Source organism: Enoplosus armatus, chromosome 3, assembly GCF_043641665.1.
Source record: "Enoplosus armatus isolate fEnoArm2 chromosome 3, fEnoArm2.hap1, whole genome shotgun sequence".
Lineage (NCBI taxonomy): Eukaryota > Metazoa > Chordata > Actinopteri > Centrarchiformes > Enoplosidae > Enoplosus > Enoplosus armatus.
Genome location: NC_092182.1, coordinates 18,468,544 through 18,493,349, shown reverse-complemented (window position 1 = coordinate 18,493,349; position 24,806 = coordinate 18,468,544). Strand labels below are relative to the sequence as shown.

The 24,806-nt window shown below is 40.1% G+C and overlaps 1 protein-coding gene across 1 annotated transcript in view; it reads right to left on the bottom strand.

Moving 5' to 3' along the window:
- Positions 1–1,232: 1,232 nt before the first annotated feature.
- The window catches only part of LOC139282321 (R3H domain-containing protein 2), a 54,534-nt gene continuing 30,960 nt past the window's right edge, over positions 1,233–24,806 (bottom strand). The window contains exons 13-29 of the mRNA XM_070901950.1: positions 23,374–23,469; positions 22,540–22,571; positions 21,749–21,802; positions 18,734–18,969; positions 16,999–17,168; positions 16,354–16,452; positions 14,493–14,786; positions 9,516–9,651; positions 8,317–8,474; positions 7,148–7,287; positions 6,629–6,729; positions 4,823–4,992; positions 4,415–4,559; positions 2,879–2,973; positions 2,246–2,330; positions 1,523–1,669; positions 1,233–1,453 (exon numbers count right to left, since the gene is read on the bottom strand). Coding sequence (XP_070758051.1) covers positions 1,266–1,453; positions 1,523–1,669; positions 2,246–2,330; positions 2,879–2,973; positions 4,415–4,559; positions 4,823–4,992; positions 6,629–6,729; positions 7,148–7,287; positions 8,317–8,474; positions 9,516–9,651; positions 14,493–14,786; positions 16,354–16,452; positions 16,999–17,168; positions 18,734–18,969; positions 21,749–21,802; positions 22,540–22,571; positions 23,374–23,469 — 2,346 coding nt within the window. The 3' untranslated portion in view covers positions 1,233–1,265. The remainder of the gene's footprint in view (positions 1,454–1,522; positions 1,670–2,245; positions 2,331–2,878; positions 2,974–4,414; positions 4,560–4,822; positions 4,993–6,628; positions 6,730–7,147; positions 7,288–8,316; positions 8,475–9,515; positions 9,652–14,492; positions 14,787–16,353; positions 16,453–16,998; positions 17,169–18,733; positions 18,970–21,748; positions 21,803–22,539; positions 22,572–23,373; positions 23,470–24,806) is intronic.

The following is a 24,806-nucleotide window of genomic DNA, read 5'->3' as shown; positions in this document are numbered from 1 at the left end:
TGAATTGAACTGAATTGAATTGAGTCAGCCGCAGTAAAGTCAAACAATGAACCACATGACACAGATGTTTTGATAGATTTTTTCTTGACTTTTATATTTTTAAAAACAAACAAAAAATAACAGATTAAATAAAATTTACAGTAGACATATGCAATCATTGTGCACTTTAACTACTTCTTCTGATACGTTCTGCACAGCTGTCAACAAAAAACGCAAACACAATGGGGTGTCAGGGTGGAGCGGGGGGATGTGGGACAGTTTTGGGAGAGAGGAGAGGACAGAAGAAGTGAGGTAGAGGGCAGTAAGGAGGAAACAAATGTAGGGAAAAGGATAGGGGGATGAAGAGGGAAGGAGTAAAGGATAAAGGAAGGCCTAAACTTTTTCACTCAGGGGAAAGAAAGAAAAATCACTGAATATATAGATTTCTTTTATTCCTTACATCACTTATATAAATATATTGAATCCCAAAAAACAAAAAAAGGAAAGAAAACCTTTGAGAAAAAAACAGCGCAATACAGAAACCCACAACAGCAGTAAGGCAAACAGAAAGCAAGAGAGGAGAGAGCAGTGAGAGAGTACATGAGAGGGACAGGAGCAGAGAAAGATAGGAGGCAGTATGAGACATGGCAAGAAAAGAGGGGGGGAGCGGTGGGGGAAAGCAGAGAGGGTGTGTAACTTGGCGTATGAAAATTTATAAATATGTGAGATTAAGAGACGATTGGGTGACGGAGAGTTGAGGAAGGAGAGAAAGCGTTGGCAGGAAAAGGAGGAAGGGTTGGAGAGCGGAGGAAGGAGGAAGAGGAGGAAAAGGTTTGACTGAGGTCGACTGTCCAGTGTGTTTTTGTTATGTGCTACGTGACCCTGTTGCCTGTGTTTGTGTGTCTGTTTGTGTCTCCTGGTGTGTGTGTGTGTGTGTGTGACATTGTGTTGTGTTTTTGTATTATGGCAGCACACATTCCACGGCAACAGTGAAACACATGCTTGCGTGTCTTGTGTGCTCTTCTGCTATATAAATACAAAACAAAAACAATGAATAAAAACAAACAACAAAATCATATTTGCAACCAAACACCAGCCACCTCTTGATTCACACCTTCTTCCCTTTTATACATTTGACACATCATTTAACTCAAGTTTTTTTTTGTTTTGTTTTTAAATTGTACACTAAGAGCAGTCCCCCTCAGACCTCCTTCCTTTTCCACCACTCCACCAAGAGTCTTTCTTTCCGTCTCTTTGACTTTCTTTCCTCCCCCTCTCTTTTCCTTTCACTGAGAACTGGCTCTCTCCAGCACACGCAGGTCATAGTTCTTTTTGGCGGCCCTCAGTTTGAAGAGGCTGACCCCGCTGTTGTTGAGTTTGAAGGAAGCACTCTGGGCAGCCATGGTGCTGGGGAACACTGCCACTACTGTGTAGAGGTGAGCCGGGTCGTTGCCGTCGCCCTTCCCTCCCCCAGCTCCCATGCTGGCCCCGGGCCCAGCGGTGGCTCCTGGCCCAGAAGGCCCTGCACCAGGACAGGGGCCACAGCCTCCTGCTCCTCCTCTGCCTCCCTGGGGCTCCTTCAGCCACTGGATCTTGGCACCGCACATCGACAGCTGGTTGAAGAGCTTTTCAGCCTCTGGACGTGAAATCCCCTCTGGCAGGTCTGTTACCTCGAGTACTCGACTCACCACTGGACAAAGAAGAGACAAAGAGAGTCAGAGAGAGATAATATGTTAGCAGGCTTGATTGCTCACGCTGTGTCTTTAGAGACTTGAAGCACCTGTTCCAGAGACATGCTGTGTGTTTGCTCCTCTATTTCAGCTAAAGACCTTTTGCAATGTGCAGTGCTTGAGGGAATTATGGTGTGCACGACACTGAGGCCAGCAGGATACTCCAAAGGACATCCAATTTGGCGTATTTCCAACGGCTATAGAACTGTGCTTAAATGCAGTGCTGCAAGCACGTCAGTATACTCTCAGCAACTGAAGGTATACTTAATGCCGTCCACACCAGATGGAGGAGTTTGTGAGGAAAACAAAGCAGTACAAGCTGACTAAGACTAACTAAACTGATGTAATCTAGACACACGCTCTGCTGCCCTCTGCTATGTACTTTTCACACACTTGCCCGCCTTGTGATGTCAAGGTGCTCAGATGTACCTCAAATCTTTTACGTGGAATTCTCACCAAGTATCAAAACTTAAAAGTGGAAAAATGTATTAACAGTAGATGTTATGCTGGTCTGTGATGATGCATCTCTAACTTACCAACATCAGTGGTGCCGAGATCTGTGGATGCAGATTTGAGTGTTTGTTTTTTCCCTCGTGCCCCGTGTTTCATTACTCCTTGGCCCTGAACACATACAGATTTTATGAGGCTTGTTATTACATTGCAGTTCCACAACAAGACACTAGATGGGGGTATAAGCAATCAGTGGGAGCCTTAAAGTTTGTGTTTCCAGTTACCAAAGACTAACAGTTGCAACATACTGTACACTAGTGGGCATAAGAGAGAGATGTTGAAGCCTGCAGTATGGAGAGAAATGATGGCCAGCTCACAGTGTATTATAGCTTCCATTTAAAATGTATGTAACTTTATTACATCTTGGTAACACAACATGCTGCAAAGAAAGACTTCAAACAATCTCCACACAACCCACATTTTATGAATGTGACCAAAAAGGTTGTGGCTGATCCCCAACTTCACAAAAATATGGATATAAGGTATTATGTGATGACTAGTTGACATGAAAACTGACATTTTCACCTATTCCACGACTCTTTTCAGCCTCAATAACAAATGCTTGTTTAATATCAAAAACAGTCATCACATATCACAACCATAAGATGTAAAAGGGTTATGTTACGTTTCAGACAGTACAAAGACCTGCCAGTACTGACCTGATGGGAGCTGTAGGAGGACTGGCCATGCATGAGGGGAGGAGGACATAGGCTATACTGGAGAGGTTGCCCCAACAGAGAGTAGCGCCCGTCACCTAAGCAACATAAATCACGTTAAAATCAAAATGATCAATCCTGCAACCAATTCAATTGAGAGTTTTATTGCCCCAGCAGAGACCAGGTGAACCTCATCACCACACTTTTTTCTTTATCTAACCAGGTCTCATTGGCATAAAAATTTATTTTTCAAGAGGTACCTGGCACACTAACATACAGCAGTCAAAAAGAAGATGGATGATGAATTTAATGAGGGTTTATGGATTTCACATTCAAAATTTTCCTTCAACACAGCTCGGAGAGTCAAAAGAAAAACCTACAAAGCATCCAACGCCATTAGAAATGGGTCAAAGGGTCTAATGTTGCTCACTACTACAGTGTTTTTTCATTTTGCTGTTTGGAAGACCAAAAGAGACGTGTGTCATGGTGATATTACCTGATGCAAGAACGTATTTGTGTGATCATGCATTCCAAAGAGGGGGGTCTATTTGTCAGTAAAGGTATTGTGGCTCAATGTGTAAATATCGGTCAGAGGACAGGGACGAGGTTAAAGCCATGTGTGGGTGCAGGAGGTTTGACCGGGTGTCACAGTGCCAGTCATGTGAACCTGCTGAGGTTAGTGGAAATGGGTGAAAGAGCACAAGTCTCTAACAGCTGTTACAGCTGTGTGCTTGAACCCCTGCTCAGTTCATGTTTATGTACATGTTTATTTGCCTGTGAACTAAAAAAGAAAAATCATTTTTTGACCATCTGTTTTTTTGTAGTTTGGGCTATAATTTCTTATGGTTATCAGAACATTTTTATTAAATGAATTTGGCCCTGAAGAACACAAACACAAACACAAACTTTTAAATGATCACACAGGTTGTATGTAAACCTCTAATTTATCAATATTATCTAAACCACTTATTTGGAGGTAAAACCAAAAGTAGACACATCTGAAATGTTGGTTACAATCTGCAATTCCAAGAAAAAATGGACCTACTGTAATTGGTCGGACACACAAACTTATCTAATGGGTGTTTACAACAGATAGACTAATAATAAATGAATGTGTGCTTTCATGTTCTCACCCAACATACAGTTTGTATGGTAAAACTGCATCTGATCGTCTGACTGCTCATGTTGGTGAGAAAAATAACAGCATAAGCTAGAAGAATGATGGTGAAAACTATAAAGTAAGATACATGTTGTAAAAGCCTACGTTTGTTTCATCAGCAACAATCAGGGCTAACAGGTAATGAATGAGTGTATTCAAGTGTGTGAGCACAGATGCATACAATTAAGTGTGATATCTGACTGCATGGTATCATTCCCATAGTCATTGTTTACAGTTAAACATTTAAATGCATTTTCCTCATTCTTGTCCTCTGGTGAGTATCTGTAAACATGTTTATTGCAGGTCTAAAGTACTGTTGCATCTCTGTGTAAGATATCTGTGTATGTATTTGAACCTTCACCCTCGTTGTTCACTTGTACCTTGAGCTGGTCCTCCTGGTCGGGGAAACTGGGAAATGAGGGGTAATGGTCCCAGGCCTGGACAGACGCTGCTGACGCTGCCAGAGGGAGACGGGGTGGGAGACTGAGTGGGGGAAGCCAAGGGACTCGTCAGCTGGGTACTGGCCTGGACACAAGGAGGGGGGAAAAAAAGAGAGGAAAAGCATAAAATACTGTGACACATGAGTACTATGCTCCTGATCCCATGATAACATCTTTAGCCCTCCATCCATTTACTCAAACACACAGACTGTCTATTCATTTAACAGAGAGACTTCTGGAGTCAGCTGAAAACATTCCCATTCCTCCTGTATCATGTATGATTCATGAGATCCTTTACATTTACAAATAACTTCACCCACTGGGTGCTTCATGTGTATTTGTGTGTACCTGTGGAGTGTTGTCAGGTTTGTAGAGCTCTCCTGGCTTGCTGGGCCTCTGCTCTATGCTGTAGTACTTGCATGGGTTCCACTGGACCAGAGGAGGGTTCTGGGAAGGCTGTGGTCCATTGGGGACGCTGAGCTGCATGACCATCACCCCAGGCCCAGGAGGCGGTACTCCTGAGAGAGCATACAGAGAGACAGGCACACATGTAGATAAACAGGTGATTTATTACATTTATTATTTATTATATCGTCACAAAGGTAAAGTATGAGGAAAATAGATGATCCCACTAACAGTAACTTTTAGGAATAATTGAGATGATATTGCTATAATACTTCTTATAGGTAAGTACTACCTATGTACTACTGTTGACAGCAGTGCAGAACATATCAGAAGAAGCAGTTCAAGTGCTCAACAATTGCATATGTCTGCTGTAAATTTTATTTAATCTGTTATTTTTTGTTTGGTTTTAAAAAAAATCTATTAAAACATCTGTGTCATGTGGTTCAGTGTTTGACTTTAGGCTGACTCTGAAGTCTGAGCAACACAGAGCCATAATCCACCTTGTTTGTGTGTATACAGTGGCTCAAGTATGACAAGTAAGTACATGTTCAGGTCAGAGCAGCAGATACGTATCAGTAAGTAAGTATAGTAGATAAAGCACAGTGGCGTTAAATAGATTATCAACATTTCACATTTTGCAGGTGAAGCAACTGACTAATTTAAACAAAAAAAAGACAGACAGATACAAACATTTTGATGACTTTAAGACCTGATATTTAACAATTTGACCCTTTTTAAATGACCTGCAGACCACCTGTAACACACCATGATGCCTTGTTTCCTGGTTCAAGATTACCATCTGGTCTGCCTGCCAGTATAACAGCTTAAGCTATCAAATGTCAGAGGATGACATACATTAATTATTCCAAACATGTAAAATACGCTGCTGACAACATCAAGAAGACCTTAAGTTTAGGCCTATTGTTAAATCTAGTCTCAGGGCAGGTTTGAAAACAGAGTCTTAAATATAACATTTAGAACAAATTACTAACATAAATGGGTGTCATGCATTTATGGGGTGAGAAACTGACCAATCAAATTTTTTCAACAAATACAGCAAACAACATCTGAGTAAATGGCACAAACAGAGCAGAGGTTGAAAGGATAACATGACCATCCTTAGGATCAACATTTACTTAAGGCCAAATGGAAGAACAAGGCCTTTGGGAAGTTAAGGTTTTCCACAATTTCTTCAAACATTCCCGTTTTAAAAAGGACATCACGTCATTTACAGGTTCAACATGTGAACCCTGTGTACCTCTTTCTGAACTTTTCCCTGAATACCTTTCACCTGATTTTGTAAAGGACAGTTGCAACTCCACTATTAGTCAATGTTGGTATAAAGCACACTGTGACTTAACAGCTAAGTATTGGTATATACTTGGGCATAAAATCTACCCAGTCTGAACACCATGTTCAGCAGTAGTCCTTCACAAACAAAATGAAGACTAACACTGTAAAGAAGATGATGCTATTGGTTCTGGAAGCACATCTTTTTATCAGTTGTAGAAAAGGTTTTGTTCTTAAGGATTTACACTTTTTAAGTGCCAATACAAAAAACATTTATTTTGAATATCACTGAAATCCAAAATACTCCAGGCATTCATTTTGGGAGAATAATACCCACAAATGAGATTAAATGAATTACAACAAAATTCTATCTTAAAAGAGCTATAATAACGTTCATCTTCTAGTCACAAAATGTTTTACTAATGACCACTTTACAACCTCTTAACACTTAAGTCTCACCTGAATATTGCTGCTGCAACTGTTGAGGGTTGCAAGGGGACGGCGACTGTGTGATTTGATACTGCTCAGAGCTGGGGGGCTGCAGGTAACCTACTGACGGGCTGCAGGATAGACACATACAAAGGGGTAGAAAATAAATACATGGCGAACGGTAATTCACACATGTACAGGAGGATACCCAGACAACGATGCTGAGTAGGGGATTAAGAAAATAAAATCATATATGTATACCAAGGTGTGAAGTTTTAATGTTAAGCAGTCATCTGTAAGTATATCACATCTGTACACAACTCCTCTAAGGTGAAATTACAATTTTAATAGTTTTCTTTAGCAGACATGTTGGTGAGAAGGATGCAGATTCAAGTGAAAATACCTTCACTGATGAGGAAATGCTCCCACAAACCACCAGCTATGATCATCACGGCACATTAAGTTCAATGCACAATAAATGTTTTAACAGTCAAATCTTTGGATACTATTGCTATTTAATTTATATGAATGTGATGTATTCATACATACCTTGTGCTATTCTGCTGTGTGGGTGTGATAACACTGTAGTAGACAGGCATGGGCCCCTGGACAGACTGGCTGACTGGTACCATCACCTGCTGCTGGTACTGCTGCTGCACCACCTGCTGATTTTCATTTCCCACTGGTACCTGGAAAAGTGTCAAGGGTCAAGAGAAAAGACACAAAGAGAAGGATTAACTCAAGACCTGTCATGATGTAATTTTTATCTTGTTCCATTTATGAGCATTTGGAATAGTATCTGGTAGTTATTACATTTTTTTCTGCCACAGATACTGTTCAAACACTTGACCAGAAACTCCCTGTCCTAAACTGCACATAGCTACAGAGCAGTTCATTCACTGGCTCGGCCTTCCTCACTTTTGGTTCTTCTATAACAATGTTTATATGATTATACCAGTTTTACGCATGATTTACCCCATTTAACATATTTGGTTTTGCATACTCTGTGATAGTGTAGCTGCCAATTCTTGCTGTGGTGTGTTCATGTGCTGTGGGAATATCTTGACTGTAATCACCTGGCAGATGCTGCTGAGGAGCATCTATTTTAATGGACAATAAAATTCCCATCATCCTTTGCATGATGTTCATGTTTGGTTATTGTTTGCCCTCTTAACAATATCCTGAAGTTAACAGCCAGATGTAAAGAGCTTCACGTAGTCCAGAGAGACACCGCACACACAACTGCACAGGAAAGGGCAGCAGCTTTCTTTAACTCCTCACTCCTGACCTCTGGAACGGACCCGACATGGTCAACTCAAGCCAATTCAAAACTATCTGATGCTCAAACCCACTCTCGCATTAAAAGCATCACAAAAAAAGTTGTTGCAGTTTTATGACTCTGGTGTAAAGATGTACATGATTATTGATTTAAGTTTATTCATCACAGGGTTGCACAATGAAATGTAAGTTCAGGTTGATGAAGATTAATGATCAAACCAATAAATATTTTGGGGTCATTTAACTTTGACTGTTCACCAAAAATTGTTGTTTTAAGTGTGCACCAGATGGAGCTGTTTAACCTGGTAAGATTAGGCACATGTACAGTTTATGGACACTGGTGGGGCTAAATTGTTCAGCTCACCAGGAAAGGCTCATTAACTGTTATTTTTGTATCCTGTATCAACTATATGCTACAGCTGACTTAAAACTGCCCATACCTGATATGATGGCATCTGTGGGTACTGAACCATTATGCTTTGCATTTGTCCTCCCATGCCTGCCCTCTGGGAATTGAGCAAACCAGGGTTTTGGGGCTGCTGCACACCCATCATACCCTGGTAGCTCGGCTGCTGGCTGGGCATCATGGTCTGGAGACCTGATGAAGACAGACAACAATTGGAGGAGAGAAATTAGAGTAGGGTGATACAGGAATGAGTACAGTGCTAGAGAGGAAAGCGGAAGAGGAGCAGGATAGTTGAGCCTTCGCCTTGGAGGTGAAAATCACTGTATACTTCAACAAACACAGACCACAGAACGGTTTACAGATTGTGGTGGAGTAATCTATACCGAGGCAACTTGGATGACACACAACACATATTTAGGGTTATATACTATTTTAACCTTGTTTTCATTAAAAAAAAAGGTGGATGTTAGTAGCACTTTATTTGCACAAAATCAATGGTTTCAAAACACAGAAGTATTTGTAGAGGAACTCGGAACAAACAGGCTTCACACCAATTAAGTTTCAACAATTCTAACTGGAGTAAATTCAGAAGAGTCACAGTTCACATTTTTGATATTTCATTTTTGATAATCATCACCATCACAAAACTCTTATTTCAAACCAGGCAGCAGCCATGGATTGATGCAAGGTCTCAGTGACCGCGATGTTCATGATCCATGTGGACTTGGCAGGCCTCCATTATGAGCCAGAGTCCATTCAGGTTGTCAACAATGTCTATCTGTCACATACTGTATAAACACACAGCCAACCTTCAAAGACTCAAAATAAAAGGGGCCGAGGGATAAAGCTGTCAAGGTTTTCCATGAAAAAAAGAAGAGGAAAGCTCTATTTTGGTCCGAGCTTATTTGACTTGGCAGAACAATGCAGAGACAAGGTTGTTTAAAATCAACCTTTCACCTGGTAGACTTAAAATTGAATATGATTTAGCAGTTTTTTGCTGAGAGACAACATAATACCGTTATAAAATCAAGGGGACTGTATCTGTGTATTAACTTGTTATGGATACATTTTGGATGATCCAAATAAATACATTTCCAGTGATAACACTATATGTGGACACATAGAAAAAATATATCATATGTCTTTATGTAGTTTTCCATCCATTCATTTATAAAGCATTGAGGTAGCGTTTACGACGGCACAACACAGTACAACATAGCAAAATGTACTGACCTGACTGCTGTGTGGGCTGAGGCATGGGTTGTGTGCGCTGGGCAGTATAAGACACCTGGTGGGACATGGGCTGGGGCACACGGTACTGCTGGCCTGAGCTGGGATACTGACCAGGAGGGTAGTATGACACTTGTATCTGAACAGAAACAACAACAAAAAACCATTTAGAGAATAATAAATACACAAAAAAGAGAGACGAATAACTGTTGATGAATCACAGTGATTAGCAGATTAGCTGTCTTCAACCTTTTTCACATATGGCACAGAGACCATAAAAGGTAACCCCCTCTTATATTTTTCATGGCACTGAAAACACATTACTTTTTTTTACGTATTATTATTTACGTTGTGCATTATTTTGCCACAGACCCAAGATGATGACCCCAGACTTAGATGGTCAGTAAGGCAATAAACCACAAGACATAGTATATGGGAAAAAAAAAAATTAAACACACATTTAACGCATTTATACGGTTTGCATGAACATTTTGGTTTTTAAATGCGACCTAAGATAAATTGTCAAACATTTTACTGTCATAGCTCAGCCTAAATACATTAAACATCACTTTTTGGCCGCTTAGGGGCAGCAGCAACAAGCAGTGAAAACAACACTGACATGTTATCACCTTTTAAGTTGATATGGCAAACTTGTTAGCAAACAGTGGCCTATTTATACAACTAGCAACATTAGCATTCATTTGGAATCATGTGTCTGGCCATGTGATGATTTTAAGTACAATGTTCAGTCTCCTTTTAGCGCTGTTCTTAGTCTCTTCTCAGGGATATATCTGGCTCTTTAACAGCTAAATGCTCCACTACTGTATATCACCAGCTAGTTGCTAAGTCTGTATGTCTCTTGTTTAGTGCAGATCTCAATACTGTGCTTCCTTGTCAGTGTTCAACAGTGATGTACAACAAGATTGTTCAATAGAAAGTATGTACAACAGCTACAGAGGTGTAAGCTTGAACTACGTGTGGCTTATACAACTGAGCTAAATGTAGCAGACAGAATTTCCAAATGAGACATCAAACGGACAAACAGAGAGGAAGTTGAATGTCAGGAGGATCGATAGTTCCTGCCTCCACCTTCATCTGCATACACGACAACATTCAGTCCATCTAGAGGCTGCAGTGGTGTCAATATTTGCACTCCTGTTACACTGTTGACCACCCACACATTGAACAACACAATGCATCTTCCATTCCCAGCCTGTGCTGTTTATGCAAGTATGGAGATTGAAGAATGACGATAATATAGGATGGTGTGTAGGGTGATAAAAGGCATAAAAACACACCATCTATATAGGTCAGAGCTTGGAACTACAAAATAAAAGCACAGAGAATGAGACCTATGGAAAAAAAATAATAAAGCAATAAACAACAAACTACAGTGCAGTTACAGTGCAGTAACATGTCAAAACAATTTGTAAGATTGCAAATAGTAGGTATGCATTAAGAGTTATTCAATAATAAAGTCTCATAAGCAAGTACATTTGGATAAAATATTATTATTAATTACATAAAAGCACTTCAATTACTGTAAAATGTGCACCTGATTCCAGTAAACCCTCTTTTCTCCATCACATCTACTGTGAAAGAGTCACTCTGGCCCTGGTATGGTGTACTTCATTAGTGTTTGTATGTTCTAATTGGCAAGCTGCTTTAAGGAAATACTTCTGACCCCAGATTCCCTTCATATTACCACAACACTATTGCCATTAAAAAAAAAGTCACTTCAGCCATTAAAAACTCTACTAAACAACAGACTGTCTTCCTTTACAACTTGGCCCCAGAGCAACATTACAGGGCCTAATGTCTCCCTCAGGGTGTTTAATAGCCAGGTCAATTTAGTTCTCTCTCCTCATATGAATTATAATAACTACTTTATGGAATCAAGTAAAAGCCTGAGGGAGGGAAGGAAGAGCGTGAGTGACAGAGAGTGAGAGAACTCATTATTGTCACCGCCTCTGCAATCAGAAGAATGTGACAGGCTAGCCGGCTGACTGAGACCGAGCTTGTGAAGGTGACGCACAGCGCTCTGAGTGCGAGGACCAAAACTCCCCACTGGATGAATCTAGCTACTTCACAAGAATCACATCACTGATATGTCACACCTAATTCTGTAAGTTTACAAGAGAAAGATCTGTTTAATTTGTGATATTTATGGCATTCGTTACTGGATAGTTGTTTACAGTAATGTGTTATTTTACAGGATTGTAATTTCCTAGGAAGTTTCCTGTAAAGGACTTTGAATACTTATAGGCAAAGCAGAGACAAGGTCACATTGGTACACTTCTAATTAATTGCTAAGCTAGTGTAACCTAGTATTTCAGTCAGTGCACAGCAGGTCAGCTGAACAGCGTTCAATTTGTCTACAGCCAGACAATGCAATTCAACATATCTGAAGAATTAGGTTTCCAAAAATAAATGAATAACAAAAGGAACATTTTCTTGGGTTTAAAACAGAGCAGTTCTTTCATAGAAATCTGTACTTTCCTTGTAATTGGTACAGTTCTTTCCAGGGAACATTAAAAAATTAAAGAAAATCACTGGGAAATCATTCAGAAATTTCAGAGAGACCTTTAAAATAAAGCATTACCATTTTTAAAGAGGAGAGACAGACTGGTGACAAAGGGGTATGATGTGACACCTATTGCATTTCAATCAAGATGCATGGGCTTCTATTTTTGTCAACAGCATAGGTTGTGATTACACATTTTTGGTAGTTTTTTTTAGCCAGAGGCGAGTGGCACATCTGTGCCACAGCTTGAAACGTATTAAATAGAGACAATGTATTTACTATAAGTAAGCTTGAGCCATTGTCAATTAAACCAGCAATTATTCCCTGGTACCAGGAAAACTACTACTCAGTGTGACGTTGTTTAACTGTCCACAACACCAGAAAACGTAGTTCTGCGTGAAGTGTATCTCCAATGTCGTATTACAATGACTAACACTAATTACTTCCCTCTACACCTTTACTGCAGAGGGAGATGACTGAATTGTAACCCTTGTTTAACCAATGTTAAAGTTTCCCTGGTTATGCATTGCTAAGAGATGAATCAGGAATAACTATTGTTGTTATAATGGCAAACCACATAAGACATCATCATATCACTCATTTTGTGTTAGATGAAAGAAAGCAATCAAGTTTTATCTCTCTATATCTGTATGTTAACAAGGTGCAGCGATGATCACACCGTGTACCCTTCTCTTTCCACACCAAATCTTTACATTAACACTCATTAATATGAGGTGTAAGGAACATGATCCTCCACAGCGGCAGAAATCAGAGGGAAGCAGAAACAGTTTGATATGAATGGAGATTCTGTCAGCGTGTTTGAAATGAAATGAAATTTAAAAGGAGAAATGAACTAAACCAAAAGGTCCTTTCACACATGTGCAACATTGATGGAATAAACTACTTGAATTCTTCCAGTACACACAGTAGCTCTCCCCATAAAATCAACAACACTCAAGTCCTCTGTTGCCAGTAGTTATAGGCATAATGTCATCAGCTCTTCCTGGAATTGTGTTTGTTCACAGCTGTAATTTAACTCTTATAAAAATACAGTGAAGTGAAGGCTCTCAATCTTTTTGGATGTGGGGACTGACAAGCTAGCAAAGAGTGGTCTTGCGGACTGGTGGGGGGTTGAGGGTCAGACCAGACTGAGTCCACTTTAAAAGATCCTTTCCAGACATGTTTCAAGACAAAATGTATCTGAAATGGGTTTTGTTGTCCCTCATTTATAAAATCCAGAATCTGTGAATATGGAAATATTTTGGACACAAAATGTCTCTTCACTGAAAAGTCCATGTATGTGCACTGAAGGATTCAAGTTTCCACATCACACAAATATTTGTAAACTGCAAAGATTGAGGGTGAATGTGAAAACAAACTCTGCACATACATCAGTCTGCACAGTGAAGTGAACAATAAGAAGACACATTTTTGACTGGAGAGCATTTAGTCAAGACAACATGTCCAAGTAAATCGAAAAAGTATGTTCAATTGTACTTAGTCAAAAGTCAATATCAGCGAAAGACAGAGGGTGTTTTTTTTGTTGTTGGAGAAAGTGTCATGGAGGTATGTGGTCGGGAGGTAATAACTCAGAGGGTTGATGCTGAGCTTTGATGCTCAGCAATAAATATGAGAGTACGCTGGGATTTTGCTCTTGAAAACGAGTGACATGTGCCCCCCTGAGAGCACTTCCAGAAGTCAGGACTGTTCTTCAAATTGGCTCTGAACAGGTTTGAAGAGGTCCACCAGCATCAACACTGATAATATTTAAATGGATTATTCTTATCCTAATTTCCCTTAACACATATTTGGATTTCTTCAATAAAAACCAAGTTATTCCTCATCAGCAAATCAGCATTCCAAACATTTTAACTGCTAACATTTTAACTATGTTGGAGGTGACAGTGTCATCTCTTTCCTAGGATCTTTCCTAGGTTATGCATGCCCTGTGTGACTTTTTAATGCTCTAAATTATTTCTTAGGCTTATGAAACATTTGTAATGTCTTGCAAAACAAGAGAAAATCCTCTGTAGGAGTGGAATATTAAATTACCACTTCCAAATAAACTTTCATGGTCCAGTATGGTTGCCCTAGAACAATGAGACATCACAGTAAAATTTGGTTTATTTTCAGTGTCACTTCTCATGTATTACAAATCTACCTGGTGAATTTTGTAAGCCTGACAAAATCAGGGTACAGCATTACAGCATTTCAATTACTATTATAGTGAGCGTACAATAATACACTTATCATATGTTGAAGCCAAATGCTAAAGGGTGGGCATACCAGAGTGCCAAGCAGGTAAGGTCCCAAAATTATAACAAAGTATTTCACTGGGATAGTACTATGGAGATACCAGGTACTATCTATCAGGTAAACATAAACCTAAAAAACATCGACCTAATTTTTACCTACATCTGATGCCTTTATCTCACAACCTGTGTAAAATGGCGTACCTGTTGAGGTGGAGGGGCCTGCATGTAGCCTTGTGGGGGTGGTGGGGCCTGCATGACGGGCTGGGATGGAGGAGGTGGTGGAGGTGGAGGATGGGGGTGTCCAGTGGCAGGCTGGTAGCCAGACGGAGGCGGCATAGGCTGACCCGTTGTAGCCATGATGTAGCCTGTCTGAGGAGGGGGATGCTGGGACAGCACCGTGGGAGGAGCCTGATACATGGGGGGAGGCTCGGGGTTCTCACTGGAGCCCTGCCGACTCAGCGTCATCTGGCTGAATTGGGGCGCCAGCTCTTCTCCCTGGGAGGAATGGGAATGATGTCATTGGATTGCCACTACACTACAAGTACAAAATTGTTAGCATGAATCTAGATTAAACAGTAATGAATACAACATGTGTGATATAATTAACAACTGCAAATGACGCTCACACACAGTACTCTGACACACTGGCAGGCATTGTTAGCCATAAAGGCTAACCATAAACTAGCTGGCACTCTTGGTTGTATATTAGAGAAAGTGATCTATACATTGACATTTAATGCACTTTCTAATTCATACCATTAATTAAAAAGTGCATTATAGCAAATCACTGTATGGATCATCTATCGTTATATATAAGCTATAGGTTATGATCAATAGCTTTACAAATCTAGCTTTAGATATCTGTAGATAAAATTGTAGGTCATGACTTCAAACGGGCTGCAGACTTGTTTGCAGTTGGTATCTCTATGTCAATGCCTTCTGTGAATTTTGAAGTTGTGGTGTAAGGTCTAAGTGAGGTCTGAGAGACAGAGTGATCACCAAAGCCATAAAGCTACATTAGCAACAATGTCAGAGTACTGGAGACATGAGTATTAAACGAACACTGACATTTTGGAAAATACCCTTGTTTATCCTCTTACAAAGAGACAGATGAGAGAATCGATACCAATTTCATCTCTTTGCATTCAGTACAAAAAAAAGAATGTTTGGCAATCCTGTATAAAACCTAGGTGACTTGTGGACATAATGGTGGCTAGATTGCGAGATAAATCACACAGCTCTGCAGTTATTGGATCTTCACATCTGAGTATTTGAGAAGAGTTCCTTTAACGTTTGGGTCTATACGAACACTTATTGGGTGGCTGCTCACATGGCTGATTATGATGAGAGCGCTGCAATTTCTATAATTTCATGGATTTATTTGAGAAAGTAAATGACAAAAGGACAATATTTAGGACAACAGTCAACTGTTACATTCAGTCAAAAATCATCTATTTAAATCTTCCCAAAATTTTATGAAAAACTTTTAACCCAGTTCAATTTTTTCTGGATTCAGTTTTTGAGTTAATGGCTCAAATATATAGAGTTTTCCTATTTTTTTTTAAACACAAATCTATGTATATTCAAAGAATGTAAACTACTGAAAACAGTAAGAACTACCATAAATTTGGTTCCCCCACAAAGGTATCCACTACTGTGGGTACAATATAAAGTGCTTGGCAAACTAAAAACATTTTTCACATCAGAAGGAAACAAAATGAATATACCATTACAATTACCAAAATAAAGCACCACAAAGCCCAACTGTCACTTTCTTTTGTAGTAGCAAATTGCATGTGCTTGACATGAAGACAAGCAAATGGCATAGCACACAGATTATTACACAGCCTGAAGAGGAAGTAATACCTGAAAGGTTCAGAGCGGCAAAAACACAATTCTTCCTCAATTGTGGCTAAATACCTAGCTAATGTGAATGAGAACAGGGTATGAGAGTGCAAGTGTTTTAGCAGAATACGGCAATAGCATTAAGTGTGAGGGTGTCAGTAATGCAGTCTTTAACTAAATGAATAGATAGAGATGAAGCTACAAGGGGTGTCAGTACCATTGTGTACTGCTGGGGAGGAGAAACTGGCAGGAGAACCTGGGGGCAGGAAGGGCTGGAGTAGGAGACAGGCTGAGAGGGCTGCAGAGACGCCACCGGCTATACACACCACCAGAAAGAGGGAGGAAATAAAGAGGCAGAACACAGAGAAAGAGTGGAGCAAGCCAGTGAGAGGGAGGGTGTCCGAAGCAGACGGATAGAAGGGAATAAAGAGAAATGAAGACATAGGAAAAAACGTGGGTTAGAACACAGAGGAAAAGTAGTTAATGAACAGATGGATAGAAATGGAAATCACATTTAGTTTGTAAATATTATAAAATAAGGCAATAAAACAGAACAAAATGAAATGCAATTACTACTTCTCAGAGAGAAACAAGAGAGGAAATGGCTGTCATTATGTCATTGACTATCAATAACTTTCATATTGTTGCTCCTCCTTGTTGTACCTTCTCCTTACATATGACCAGATTCAGCCTCAGGTACAACATTAACTGAATTACCAAACCATTTAGAGTAGGACGGTGGACATAAGATCACTAAAGATGTTCTACTGACCACCAGAATCAAGAAGATCCTCTGTAATTTTAAACCGTTGTCATTTTTCCTGATATGGTTGACATAAATACAGGTAATGGTGGTACATACCTGAGCAATCATGTGGTTGCCCATAGGGTGTTGCTGTGGGGTGGGCAGCAGGGCAGTCTGAGGCGGTGCCTGGGGCTGTGGCTGTGGCTGTTGTGATGGGCAGGGTAATAGGCTACGGCTAGACTGGGAGGCAGGTGGGGGACACACGTCAGGACTGACTAGGTGCAGGCCTAGTGATGCAGAAGAAGACATGGATACAGGAAATAATTTCGCATATTCATTTTTGCTCGGAGGAAAATGGTAAACCACAAAAAGTTCCTCATCAAAATAATTTGGCCAAACAAAAACAAAACACTGTAGGGTTATATTCATGTGCCTGTATTTTGTTCTTGTATTATCCTTTATTTTACAACATAATGTGAGTTTCATGGACCACTTGACTCAATTTAAGATTCCAGCAAGAGGTGAAGCCTCTTTCTAGTTTAAATGTTTTGGGGCTGGGGTTAATTATAGTAACAAATGATTCCCGTTTGTTTTAACCTGCACGGAATATTAAATAAGTTCACAAACCACCATAATATTAACATACCATATTAGCCTGAATATATCATGACAGTGTTTTCTGGATATTAAATTTGAAAAAGTGGGGGTTGCATTATAGACGAGACAATTACATACTCACATCATCAGATTTTCGTTTCGAATGGAGAGTACTAGTGAAACACCAGCTCATACAGAAAATGTTGCATTATAGGTTGTTTGTAGCTTTAATGTTGTTGTGATAGCGAGTTTCTTCGAGTCAGTTTATAGTGCGTCTGTTTGTGAGTGAAACCCCCTCCCCCCACACCCTTCTGATGGCACATTTTTTTTATGTGAACAACCGAGTGCAACACTATAAATGCGGCCGGTTTTTTAACCCACCTTGCAGTGTGGCCGTTAAGAGGAGGTATAAACACATTTGATTTCAGACGTGGTTGGATAAACACATCGTACACAAGTTCTGTTTGAGCACATACCAACCCTCAGGAGTTTACTTAGTCCAGTTTAACCTATAGGAGTTTCCACTGTAACAGAGGAAATAAATTCCTAATGAGTGAAAAAGAGCTGAGAGTGTCTCCCGATGTCTTTCCCGCAGAAACTGCAAGGTCTCATTCATCTGTCAAGCAGCCAAGGGTAACCGGTGTCATAGAATTTAATAATGATGAACTCAAAAAGAAAATGTTACCAGCTAGAGAAGATCATTCTGACCACTTCCAAGAGCCTGACAGGAGAGAGTGCGAGGATGCAACCTCGAGACAAGGTGAACAAATGTCAGATTTACCTTTTGTTTTTATTCAAAGTAAATCAGATTTCACTTTTTGAGATAAAAGGCTTCAAAGATGAGGACTGTGTTCTCCTTGGACAAGGAGTATCTCCGAGGAAATTTCCCAACAGGACAAGTCTAAAAGTGTTTCCTATCTGTTTCCTAAAAATTCCTTTACAAAAACAAGCTGGTGGGGGGTCGTCTTATAATCAGTGCTGTTTTATATTCAGGAAATACATAGTATACAGTATATTTTTTCTATTAAAGAACAGTGACATTACACTACATGTGTAGGCTACTCGAAATGTAGCTTACATGACACGGGATATTTTTAGCCTATATTTCATTTTATTAATGATGTGCTTGCTTCACTTAAGTAGCATAATTATAATGAATAGTAACAACTATTGTTTCAGAAACCAGTTAGCTAATGGAGAAAGGAGAGACGTTTAGGTCTTTCTAGTGTGTCATTAACTTTTCTCCAGTCCTTACCAGAGCGAGAGCCTTTGCAGCTTCCCTGGGAGCCTTTGTTGCTGCCAAGGCTATCCCCTCTGGTAAGGATGGAGATGCCAGAGAAGCTGCTAGCCTTAGTGACGGGCGGCCGGAGGGTGCGGTTGGAACTGTCTGAGTCGGTGCTGCTCCAGGGCCGTGGCTCCAGGCACTTCATGTCACTGTCTGTGCTGCTTTGACGACTGCTGGATGCCCGGCTGGAGCTCTCACGGTTCCCTCTGAGAGAAGACAGAACGGGGAGGAAGAAGAGAGAGACAAAGAGATGAAATGAAGAAAAATGGGGATATATACGCAGGGAAAAGAAGAGGTGAAGTAACAGGAGAGTTAAAGTGGAGAGAGTTAAGAAGAAGCAAGTGAGAAATGTGCACAGAGAGTAGAGTTGAAGAATGAAAACTCAGTGGAGAGAGACAAAAATGTGCATAGGGAAGGTGAGGAATATGTGCACAGAGGCGAATTTGAAGCAGCGACAAATGTAGGTGGAAACAGAATCAGAAGGATAGTCAGACAAAACAGGATAGAGGGGAGAGCAGAAGAGCACAGTAAGGTCATCAACAGGTAGAGAGGACACACTGTGACAGGCTTTAGGATGGGGCATTCAACACAGATGCATATTGGCTGGTTTAGTGAAACCATAATACAAAAATCAGGCAAACAAACCACCAAACGATATTATTTCCAATTTAAACATTCGACAACGCACACACATTCACACACACAAACCCATCCACATAGGAAAACATACATGCAGGGAGAAAAGATGCTCCAGACAATCAACACTGGGGTGTAAGAGGATAGTACAGTAACACTAGATGAGACAAATTTCCATGAATTCAACACACAAACCATCTGAGACTAGAGACAACATTCACAAAGGACTTTACAGGATGAGTACTTGCATACATACATGTTATACATTTGAACACAGATAAACAGTAACACATGCGGCTTAAAATATGTATTAAAGACAAAGAGAAATTACATAGAAACAAGACACATACACCTGTAAATTAACACCAGATGTACATCAACACTCAGACAGTAAGAGCAGATGTACATCAACACTCAGACTCACACACACTATCTACAAAATAACCACTTGCTACCACTGGTTCACCACTATATTGCTGTATACACACTCATTGTGTTGTTGTGATGTTGTCACCCTGGATAAGTGTAGCTGCCAAGAAAACCAATGATCACACTGTAAGTGTAACCACCACTGTGAGGAAACCCCTCCATCACAAGCGAATGGTTGAATTGACCATTGACATGTCAGCATTGAGAATATTTTTGCTCCATTTGAACATGTCCTACTGTGCTTGAAAATAACAACTTTAATTAAAAATGTGCGATATATACTGTGGTGTGGCATTAGGGTGAATGTAGATAGAAAGCCTTGCAGGTGACTCTGACTCTGCATTGAGGACAGCAGAGTAAAAAAAAAAAAACAGCCAAGTCAGCTGTTAAGACTTGCTTTTTTCATCCTCTTAGAACTGGAAGAGGGATATGAACAGAGTATGTCAGTGTAGAGAGAACAAAATGAATTCAAAACATGTAAGGCAGATTGTGGGAATCTCCATGACGAGAACAGGGATGTGGGTTGTAAAACCCTAGTAACAGTGAGTGGTGTTTGAAGGTGGCTGTGGCTGATAAATATTTCAGAGAGACTGTAATTAATGGAGGATCTATTTTGAGTCCTCTCTCTGCACAGCCTATTTTGAGGAAGGGTGGGTGCTCTGCCATTCTCTGTAAAAGGGAGGCGCACACTTGTTCGCTTCGCTCTGCAGACAAAGATGAGAGCCGGATGAACGGGAGAAGGAAGAGGAGGAGGGATTCTGCTGTTGATCACATGATACTTCATCTCCACTCTCTCCTCACGACAGCATTCCCCATCACACGCACAAAGAGGGGAAGCAGGGAAGCTCGGCTGTTGTTGTTATGTGCCTCCACCACTCTGTCTTCATAAAACGACTCAATTAACCCGTGTCACCCAAAAGAGCTTCTTGTTTTGGTTCATTCAAGTCTGGTTTTACGGTGTTCTTAGTTTAACAGCATGTATTCTGTAAAGGTTAACACGTATACTTTATATGAACGCTGGGTTTGGGATATTAAGGTCATTTTTAGGTGAAATGTGAAAAGCTTCAAAAATAAATCATTAATACCACATTAAATTATATGGCAGCAGGCATATCTGCAGGCAGCACAAATGAAAGTGATAAGGAATGAAAGAAGTCACCAAAAATTGGATGGTTCAAAAGTTGAAGACGAAAAATCTAACTCTACACAAGAAAATGATTTGTAAAAATGTAAAAATTAATATTTGCTGGTTTTCTTAGTCCTCTAAAATAGTAAACTGAATATCTTTGGGTTTTGATTGCTGATCGGACAATAAAAAGCAACATAAATATGTCAACATGGGCTCTGGGAAATTGTGATGAACATTTTTCACTCACTGTCTGATATTTTACAGAACCAAAAGGTTAAATCGAGAAAATAATCAGAGGATTAATCAACAATGAAAATAACAGTTAGCTGCAGCTAACACTGTCTTTTCTTTCCAGTCTTGTGTTTCTTATTTCCTTTTTGTCAGCTCAACTTCACTCTCAGTTTAACAGCACTATTTCATGTATATACTGGTTACATATTTGTATGTGCTACTATGCAACAGGTGAGATGTTAACAAAAACTACAAAACTAAGTCAACCACAAAACAAACAGGTTACTGTGGAAGCGATGCAGTTACTTCATATAAAAAAAATGTAGTTGACAGTGGATGGGTGGAAGGGTAAGTAGGTCAATCAGTCCCTAGTGAAACCACAAAGCAGCCATGCATGGGCCATGGGAAGCCCCACGGTGCAGTGCTGGAATAGCCATCAATCAGCCTACTACGCCAAGCAAAGATATAAAAACCACCACAAGTCACCACTATCATCACCAAACCACTTTCAAAAAATGGGCATGGCAACACACAAGTCAAAGTCAGCAGCACCCCAATACCTAAAGATCTGCCTCCTCTTTTGAGAGCTAGAGCAGTAGCCCTCAGTGGAAAGTCTGTTGGGGTTAACATTAGGAGAAAATGCTAGGGTTACAGGACTGGATTGGAGAACAGGAGGGGGTTTAGGGGAGGGTGAGATAAAGAGGGGTGGGAGGTAGAGGTAGGCACAGTGTAGAACTTTTACCCCTGAGAAGAAGGGGGGGGAAAACGCACACAAGGCAGAAACTTTGACTGTTGAAAAGCCCACGCTTCTTCTTTCTCTCTCTCTCAGCATATTATGTCCTAATCTTTCAACCTCAATGGCCAGGGTGCCTAGGGATGGAGGCTGACTAACTGCTGTGTGAGCAAACTTATTTCTAGAAAACATTTGTTCCATTACCAACAAATCTTTCTAAAAGACAGTGTGTCCCTCACCGTTAAGCATGAAACAACCCTTGAAAATTAGGCACAGAAGAGAAACATCAGCAAATGCGTATTGATCACTTGCCTGCCATTGAAAAGAATAAAACAAGTGTGAAATAAAGATATGTAAATTCTCTTTTACAACTAAATGTTATTTGAAGTCGACTTTGTCAAACTTTTGTAGGGACTAGATTATTGCAAGTGGTTAGATTTGTAAAGAGAATCAATATATATGTATATGTATATACATGTTATGTTTATGGATCTACAGCCCTCTGCCTTTCATAACTGAAATCTAACAAGCAAACTGTTGCTTTAAGGGGAAAGGTGGCAAAGATGGAGTCTTATATTTTGCACATACTAGAGTCTCCAGTAGGATGCATGATCTTACCTGTTGTCGTTGATGTATCCATTTTGAGAAGACTGTAAAAAAAAGGACACCTGCACATTATGAAATGCTTCATTCATCAAGGAGTACTTAAGACCAATATTTTTGCATATAAACTTTTCAGAGGTTTAAGTTTAACATCATATGCATTTAAGATTCGATATGTCACTTAAAGCAGTTCACAATCTGTGGGTTGGGACCTCTAGGATGGGAAATACAAAATTGTGCAACACAAAATTGTTTGTTTTTCTCCTGTAATCTTTGCTCCTTTCTTTCCAAATACTGTATAGTTTTACCTCTTCCGGTCTCTAAAATGACCAGAGAAGGTAAAAACCATTCTTCAAATGAGCTGTTTACAACTCAGACATGCACCCTGTGATGAGGGGTTGCAAGTAGAGATTGTTTTGTATTAATGGGTCAAAAGCAAAACACGTTGGGCACCACTGACTTAAAGTTGGAGTGCAAACTTTTGTCTCCCCCTTCTGGCGTATGCCTTCAGGTTTTTCCGTAGCCCAGAGCCACGAAGAGAGTGAGTTGCGTCAACTCCGTTCTCTTACTAATTGCCAAAAAAAACGCAGTTCTGTCTCTCTGTATTTACAGCAACGACTTGAATGTAATAGACGTTCATTTATATGTAAAAGTCCCGCACTACAGCTTTTAAGTATAGATATCCCCAGGTTTCACTATACCAGTTATTATACAAACAGTTTTTATTCCTGTCTAATTAAGAAAGTCAAAGGAGCTGGAGGAAACAGCAAATGATTGAGAAGTAGATTGTGATTTAATGTTAATCTGTCCTTCCCAATGTTTGTTACCCTGTCCAGGTCCAATACTTACTTCTCGGGCAAAGATCCTGTCTCGTACCCGCTGATACTCTTCCTCTCGCTCTTCAATGGACTTGCTACGTCGCCCGTCCTGCAGCGGCACACGGATCTAACATTTGGGAAAAGAATCATATTGGAAAAATTACAGTTACAATCTAATATGCACTATTCACAAATATATTCTGATATTTTATGTAAATACATGTATAGCCACATTTAGTGTGACCTGCTGTAAAGATAAGTAGCAACAAGTCACATGATAACAACAGTAGCATGCGAGGGAGAGCAGCTGCCTGCCGTCAAAACAAACCAACAGAAAGGAAATGTGCAAAATGAGTGTTTTGAGGGGCGGAATCAGCGTGGGAAGGTTTAACACCACAAACGTGATAGAACACTTGCAGAATCTTCATACAAACGAATATGACAAATATGTACAAGCATTAGGCGCCAAAGAAAAGTGTCAATGCTTAAAACAAACATGGAAGGAATGAAGTGAGAAACTTGCTCCAGGCAGCAACAAAGAAAAGTTGATTAAAAAAATGTTTAACGTTATTATTCTTCATCATGATGATCAAACTGCTTCTGTGATTGAAAATGTGGGGTTTCCAACACTTACTTGAAAAGAAGCTACTGTTACAAGTCTGTGCGAGCAAAGTGTTAAGTTCCCTTTGAGATGATAGAAAATGTTGCAATTGTGAGTTTTATAGCTGACAAACAGTTTAAATTTGTATCTTGTGTCATTACTAAGTCTGACAGCACAGTGGAAAGAGTCAGGTTCTGCATCACAAAAAGCACCGCTCCAGGCGAAAGAGTTTCGTGGCTCAAACATAGGGAATCAGCAGCAATGGAGGATATGTTAAATGCATTGCAAATTTAAATCTGTCAACTGTGTGTTACTTTGAGAGACAGCACCGGAACATGCAAGTTACTGCATACGAAAGGCCTATCAATAGTTTAGTACACTCTCAGGGTTGGTGGTACTGGTGTTGGAAATTAAGTGGAAAGTCACGCCATTTCCGAATTCTAACCTTAATTTGTCATCAACAATTTAACAAAAGGAAAACCATTTTGCTAAATCATCAGCATCAACAATCATCAACATCTTAAAACACATGTGGTTGGTCCAGGTGTGCACAGAGAATGCAAGGGTTTGGACTTAAACACTGCCTAAAAGTGTAGACTGAGCTTCCTCCATTTTTAGTACCCCCAAGTCACACCTGCCAGCTGTGTAATGACAAATATGTACAATTAGCACTGTTCAAACACTGCACTGCTTACACATAGCTACCATTGATTAATCAATTAAGACTCCCCTTATTTAAAATAATTTAAGAGTTCTTTTTAATTATTAACTCATGGCTGGGTCAAGGTGATGCTGCATTTCTTGAATGCACTCCGCCCAACAACTACTCCTACTTCCAGATGCCCAGAGAGTCTGGGGGCTCA